Source organism: Hipposideros armiger, unplaced genomic scaffold (genome assembly GCF_001890085.2).
Source record: "Hipposideros armiger isolate ML-2016 unplaced genomic scaffold, ASM189008v1 scaffold_55, whole genome shotgun sequence".
Classification (NCBI taxonomy): Eukaryota; Metazoa; Chordata; class Mammalia; order Chiroptera; family Hipposideridae; genus Hipposideros; species Hipposideros armiger.
In genome coordinates, this window is record NW_017731405.1 from 443,305 (window position 1) to 451,220 (window position 7,916).

The 7,916-nt window shown below is 37.0% G+C and overlaps 1 protein-coding gene across 1 annotated transcript in view; it reads right to left on the minus strand.

Annotated features, from left to right (window-relative positions):
- CMYA5 (cardiomyopathy associated 5) overlaps positions 1-7,916 on the minus strand; it is a 97,931-nt gene that overhangs the window by 28,352 nt on the left and 61,663 nt on the right. The window contains exons 5-6 of the mRNA XM_019640997.1: positions 6,396-6,514; positions 1,520-1,669 (exon numbers count right to left, since the gene is read on the minus strand). Of these exons, the coding sequence (XP_019496542.1) occupies positions 1,520-1,669; positions 6,396-6,514 (269 nt within the window). The remainder of the gene's footprint in view (positions 1-1,519; positions 1,670-6,395; positions 6,515-7,916) is intronic.

The following is a 7,916-nucleotide window of genomic DNA, read 5'->3' on the forward strand; positions in this document are numbered from 1 at the left end:
CTTTGCCATATCTGAATTGCCAGCATAACTACTCTTGCACTTTGGGGCCTTTTTTAAGTAAAATAAGGGATTCTTGGAAACAAGTATTGTGATACCAGCACAGTCAATCTAATAACCAAGATGGCAGCTACTATGTGGATACGTTGGACAAAGGGATGATTCACATCCCAGGCAGGAAAGAGTGAAATAGTGCAAGGCTACATCACACTATTCAGAATGGTATACAATCTAAAACTTATGAGTTGTTTATTTCTGGAATTTCCCATCTAATATTTTCAGACTGAGGTTCACTGTGGGTAACTGAAACCTCAGAGAGTGAAACCTCGGGGAAGGGGGGACTACTGTATAACAAAATAAACACAGAGTCAAGCAAACAAAAAATAAGCTTTGCAGTCTGAAAGATCTGTGTTTGAATCCAGCCCCTGTCATGTGTAAGTTGTGTGGCCTTGGGCAAATTATTTAACCTCACATGACTTTCTCATTTGCAAATGGGGATAATAGCACTTTCCTTGTTGCAGTGTGACAGCTATATGGTAATAGGTTCCCAAGAAAATAGGAATTCTTATGGGCAAACTTAACCAACTTTACACTATGCCTATGGTTGCTTGTCTTACTTTTTTCCTAATTTAAATAAGAATCACATAACATCTCAAAAGGCTTAAATATTGGTAACAGTGAAATATAATGAATTCCTTATTAAAAATTGGGCTCCTGTGATGTGTCAATCCTGTCACATGCTCACCTCGTTTCTAAAATATATGGGTCTGTTTTCAACAGAAAATGCCTGCACTCTAATCTCTGATTCACCAGGAAGTACAGCCATAAACAGCCTGGCTTCTAGATTGTATTAGAAGTCCTACTGAACAGAGAGATATTTACAGAGGCTCAACTGTAAGACATGTCATCCACTCACCCTAATAAGCACTTTCACCTCTATTCATGCATTCATTTGGGACACCAGAAAACTACACTATATCTAGACCCATGTCTTGAGACGTGTAAACTCTGAATTAACCTTTATAGTTTGTTTATAGCTTTTATCAAAGGTAGATCTGAAAAAAATGCCAATCCAATGCTACATTTGCATTAAAATTATTGTGGAGGACACTGTCACATACATAGCTCATTTCTCCTCTACAAAGTGACAAAGTGGCACATCTTTTAGTCTTTAGTACTGATTGAAACTTTGTGCTCCCTGAACTTCTGACATGTTACCTCCTTTCTGACAATGAGAATCACTTAATTGTTTCTGTTATTCCGAGAGCTCAAAGTCAAATTTGAATCTCAGTTACAATGTTCATGTTGACCATCATGATTTACATACATTTTTTATACCCTTGAACATGATTTCAAAATTTTGCTTATAGGTTATTTCATCATATGGTTGCCGGCTTGTTGTTGTTTTTATAACTGGCTATAAATGCTTTGTGGAAAGCATCATGAAATGCATATGTTTAAATACTTCACATTAAGATACAGAAATGTACACATGCACCTGTATTTGTGTTAGCAATCCTACCGTTTAGCTCTTGGTCATCTTGTGGCTCCTCCATGCAGTAAACCTGGAATGAGTCAATGACATCTTCCTTGTTTATGCTCCAGTAAACTGCAATTGTTGTGCTAGTGGCAGAATTTGGTTCCTGAAGTTCTAACCTCGGAGGCTGTGGAACTGGAATATAAGCAAGAATTATTATAACTAAGACTGTTTTTATTGATTGATTTTTTTTTCTTTTTACAAAAGGTCACTTATACTTGTTGAAAAAAATTCAAACACTACAGAAATACATGGAGTAAAACTGGCAGGCTTTCCTTGTTCCCAACAGCTCCCCATCCCTAACCCCAAGGCTCTTCCTTGGAGGCAACCACTATACAGCTGAGTGTGTCTCCCTCCAAAGTATTTTCTGTGTATTGGTATATATGCACATATAACACACATAGAAATAATCAAAAATGGATCTCCACATGGGATCACTTGCTAACATTCTTCTGTAATCCTATATTTAGAGAAATTAACTTATACAGTGTAAAGGAGGCATCAAATGATTTGTTTTTCCTTCAAAGCAAAAACTGGACTATGCTTTGCCAAATAACCAGTGCTGTATCCTTCTAAGTCAGTATAGAGTCTACATTCACAAAAGTGACAAATGAAACATTTTAAACTATAGTTGCTATTGGGTTGTTGGAAAAGTCATGACGTATTGTTTCTATGTTTTTTGTTGCAAAAATGCATCATGACTTTTCCGACAACCCAATATATCATCAAGGCTAAAAAAGACTTGCATAAATAAAACATCAAAATACACTTTCTGAAACTACTATCCCATTTGCTCTTTCCAACATGACTATACTCACAAAGTTGTTGGTGGTTTTTTTTTAAGTTAAAATATAAAAATTTCATAAGGGAAAAACGTACCCTATTAACTCATTCACATATAAGGTTTAACTATCTAGAAAAACTCTATTGTTCTGAATTTTAAAGACAACAATATTCTCAAGTGTTTTACTAGAGATTTTAAAAGTCTGTAATTATGCAAATTGAACATTAATGGTATATACAACACTATAAATCAAGGTCTTATGCAATTCTCCTCCAAACTTTGGGGATACAAAAGCATTAAACATATTTCACAAATTAGAGGAAAATGTTATTCCCATAGTTAAAAAGATGTCATGCTTTTAAATTTATTTTTGTGTTTTGTTTTTTTTCCAGTCAACAATTTCCTGAGAGATAAACTTACTAGTGAAATCATATGGGCCAAATTTATGAGATTACTTTATTAAAAGTCAATACTGAATGAAAAGAAAACAAGTTTCATTCAACACGGAGTTAAAAATGAGAAAAATAAATGGGTCTAAAGAATGAAATAAAAAGAGACTAATTGAATGATTCAATAAAGAGATAAAGAGATAAAGAAATACACAGGTATGAAAAATGAGAAGCAGGATAAGAGAGTGGCTAAGTTTATGGGCTTCAGAGCAGAGAGGCTGGCCTTAGGTTAAAGGCCAGATCCCCCACTTATTAACTGTGTGATCTTAGCCTCAGTTTCCCCACCTTTAAATTGAGAAAACAACAATAACAATAATGCCATTTCATCCCAGGGTTGTTGTAAGAAGCAAGATAATGTATATTAAGTTCTTAGCAACGTGTCTGACACATAACAAGTACTAACATTTAGAAGGCAAAATGGTCCTGGCAAGGGCACAGAAAATGGAGTGGAAAAGGCAAGAAGACCCTTATGATGGGGGTTGAACTAGGAATCCACCACCTGGTAAGTCACAGAGGACTACAAAGGTAAGGCATGCTGAGCAGGCTGCATGGTGAAGCAGGAAGCCTGCCTGTCAGAGCACCTCCCCAAGGGCCGATGATAGTTCAGAGATCCTTATGCTATCTTTGACTTCACTGTTTGTCTTTCCAGCAGGATATCAGTGTCACGTTCTAAAGGAGTCCATCAGATGAATGCAGTGCAGTAAAATTTCACGTTGCCCAGGTTTATGGAAGAGCCAAGAAGAACGCTTCAACTACTGCCAATCGTCTGAAGCAGCATTGGAGAACTCCTTGAGGCATGACTGATGAAAATGCTCCCCAGTTTTTCCTATGAATTATACATTGAGTGGTATCTGCTTTTTAAAAATGGTAACATCTTTTCAAAAATCTCTCTCTTCGGTAGCTTAACCCATTTAAAAACTACTAATTGACCACCCCTCCCCAGGTCACCAAATTTTAAGAAAGATGCAGTTGTAGGAAATTAAGCAAAGCACGTAGGCTAGAAGTAATTTTGCACTTAACATGCTCCTTCCCCCAGGAACATTAAAGTTAGAACATCTTTTTTCAAAAACAGGAAACACTCTTACTTTTCAAAGGATTCTAAAATTAAAATGGGAATAAGAATATTTCATAGACGTAATCTAATTACGATGACTGGGTTTACAATTTCTGTGATAGATGAACATCAGAGACCTAGATTTTATATTACCAACTCTGTTTATACTTCTGCAGTAATAAACTTGAATAGGAGTAATGCCAAAAATGACAAAATGGGATTTTAAGGCTTCTTTGCCAGAGGCTAAGGAATTGAGCAGAGGATGAAGTATGGGTTCCCTCTGTGATGAAGTATGACCTTAAAGAGCTGTCACACTCAAGGACATAAGCATTAGATCAACTTGGACTTCAGAACCTGTGCCCGGATATAGATTCTCACTCAAAAAAGCCCCCAGGAGAGCAGCATTATTCATTGTAGCCAAAAGGCAGAAGGAACCCAAGTGTACATTGATGAGTACATCTAATGGATAAGCAAAATGCAGTATAGACCTACAATGGAATATTATTCAGCCTTAAAAAGGAAGGAAATTATAACACATGCTACAAGGTGAAAAAACCTTGAGCACATTATGCTAAATGAAATAAGCCAGTCACAAAAGACAAATACGTTATGATTCTACTTAAATGAGGTACCTGGAGCCATTAAAATCATAGAGACAGAAAGTAGAATGGTAGTTGCCAGGGGCAGTGCAAATGGGGAGTTAGTATTTAATAAGTACAGAGTTTCAGTTATGCAAGATGAAAAGAGTCCTGGAGATGGTGGTGGAGGCTGTACAACAATGTGAATATACTTAATACCATTGACCTGTATACTTCAAAATGATTTAAAAGATAAATTTCATGTTCTGTGTATTTTACCACAGAACTTTTTTTTTTAAAAAGCCCCTAGAAGCCAGTGTCCAGGAAGCCTTGGTTGTCGTTAAGCCATGGTTATTGCTTCTTTCACAGCAATGTGCTCCACCTCTTTGGTGTGGAACAGTGGTTCAAGTGCAAAGACTCTGAAGCCAAACCCCTCCACTACACCTACTGCAAACAGCTGTGTATCTAGGGCATTATGAGTGACATTTTTCTGTTTCCTCTGGTTTCCTCACCTGTCTAATGGGAATAACAATAACACCTACCTCCTAGGGTTGTTGTGAGATTAGATGATAGGATCTGCTTAACAGTCTCCACAGTGCCAGGCATCATGTAAGTGTAGGATAAATGTTAGTGAAAAAAAATCACCACCTTTCCTCATTACATCTGTTTAGCTTAGGAAGTTAATTGGATTAACTTTTCAGGTACCGGGTAAGGACTTGATATCTGAGATGTATCATTGATCACAAAATGAACAAAAACTATTTGGCAACAAGTCAACATCCTGGGCTCCCATTCTGTGAAGCAGACACGCAACTCACAGCATTTCTGTCTCAGAGATCATTTTCCCCACAACGGCTTGGAACAACTGGGACTGTCAGAGTCACTATTTCTGGATGAATCATTAACAGTTAGTGATAAGTTAACTCTGTGATCTCTCAAATATATAAAATGTCCTCTCATGGCCCATCAGGTATTCAAAGAATATTCTTCAAAATGAACAACAGCATGTAATGAATCCCTTAAAAGCAAAAGATCTACTCTGTTCATCAGAATTTCTTAGTTTGCAATCACTGCTCTATTGAAATGCCTCTTAAAGATATTATAAGAAAACACCCTTTTGGTTTGAGATATTTCTAGAGAAAATCCATCAGGATAAATGACTGAATTTTTTCACTTTATACAGGGTTGGTGGGGTTTTGGGTCTTTTTAAAGACACAGTTGTAGCCTTTTACTAGTGACTAAACTAAAACTCTTCCTACAGAAACGAAATGAAAATTGGTCAATTTAAAAACAGCAACTGTCTTTAAGTTGGTTTTAAAAGAACATAGCCTCTTTGAAGGAGGATATCTGAGTACATTTCACAGTAAGTGAAATTTGGTAACTTGACTGAAACACAGCAGCTTTGAGAAATTTAAATAAGTTTCATTGTCTTGTTTGTTAAAATAGCAAATTAAAAAAATATTTTGAAGAGCCGGCGAGATGCTTCTGACAGCTGAGTGGGAGGCTCCTGGCGACATACAGAGCATGATGCTGAGCTGTTAGTTCTCTAAGCTAATCTGTTTAGTTTGAAAAAAGGAAAAAAGACTCCATTGAAGAGGGGGAAACCACTCATAAGGAAAAATCTGTTCAATACGTATGAAAATATTTGATTTATTTTTTCCTTCTATACCTGGCTGCTGGCATGAACCAAATAATCTTTAGAGGAGAGGGAGAGAAATCCTACTTGACAAAGGAAGATAAGAGGAGAGCTTTGGGTTCCATTGCGATATCCTTCTACCTCCTCAATATCCCAGCACAGCCATAAGGCTTCAAAGCGAAATGCAGGTTAGCACTGAAATGGTAGTCTCAGGCTTTATTTCAAGACCTAGCTTTAAATTTTTACAACTTAAGATTTCCCTTTTTCCAGTTATATTTCCCTACATTCACAAACTTTATGAAACAAACAAGGAAAAACTGCCAAATTTCATCAAGGTAATTAATATATTAAAACTCCTACCAGCCACTTGTTTTAACATCTGGTCACTTCTCGCCGAGCTGTCATCATAATGTTCAAAGAGTGAAAATGCAGCAGGCATTTTCTCTAAAGAAGCAGTGCTCTCCATGGCAGAAAGCAACCTGTCAGGGAAAAATATTTCATGTAAGTCAAGAAATTATTAATATACAGAATGAAAGCTAAATACAATTGTTCAAAATGAAGTTAGTGGTGGTGGTTTTCATGAGGCATTGTATCCAAAAAGGATTTAAACTGTTTTCAAGTCAAGAAATATATGTTTAAAATATATTTATTCTTAGGATTCTTTGGTGCAATTGGTAATATTAGAAATTCCATTCCTATACCCTCAAATCTGAAAAGATTCTGACAATCTTAATTTTGCATCTATAAGTGAGTCCTAAACATTACTACATTTTAAGGATTATTTTTATTGGCTTCCTAAAGATATAAAGGTTCAGAGCATGTCTGGAAATTCACATATTATATGATGTTTTTGCTGTTCTTAATCCTCATTATTATGCTTTAAGTTATTTAAGTCTTTCAAATAATATGTTCACCTACTATGTGCCAGGCCCTGTTCTGGGTAGTGGGGATACAGCAGTGAAGGAGGATCAAGTCCACCCATTCTTCCATGGCTAAACAAGCCACAGTTTATCAATTAATAGCTTTGATAGACTCAAGAGCCTCTAAGGGGGGATGCCAACAAATATGAACTCTTAGCATTTGTATCAGGTGAAATCTGGGCTTAAAAAAAAGCTCAATTCTGAACAGGAAAAAGTAGAAGGAGAGATGGTAAAAGCATTCATCTTCAGCAAGTGAGGCCTCCACTTCGGCAAGTTAGAGCTCTTTACTGTGCAGCTCCCTCCCCGAGGATTGGACCGACCTTCCAGCTATTAAGCAGCTGTGAAGAACTCCATGGGTTTCAGCATCATGGACTTTTTCATTTGGGCAGCAGAGTCACCTCTAAGCCTTTGCGTTTGCTGTTGGAAGTCTCTTCTCCGACCTAGATACTTGTAGGGCTCCTCTTCCCTTTATTTAGATCTCTGCAAGTATCAGCTCCTCAGAGAGGCCGGCCCTGCGTGAGCTCAACGCAGCGGTGCCCGTCCCCTCCGCCCCTTGCCCTGCTTCGCTTCACTCCCTCAAATCTGACACAACCCATTTGTTTTTGCCTGTCTACTTCACAGACTATATAATCTAGATGCCAGAAAACACTTGGTTTTACACACTTCTGCACTGTAATGTGTTACTTGGTACATAGTAGGCATTTAATAAATATATTTTGAATGAATAAGAGGACAAAGTTCCATTTACGTGAGAATATCAGGATCTCAGGTCCGGTACATTTCTTATCAATGTGAGGGGAAAAGATTATAAAATATAACTGAAATATTTAAAGAGTTCCCACTATGCGTACGTACTAGTGTTAGAAATTATAAAATTCACTATCATTTGATTTAGGAAAGATGGTTCCAGTAGGGCCTTTAAAGAGGAGGTGACATTGGGCTGAGTTTTAAAGAATGAATA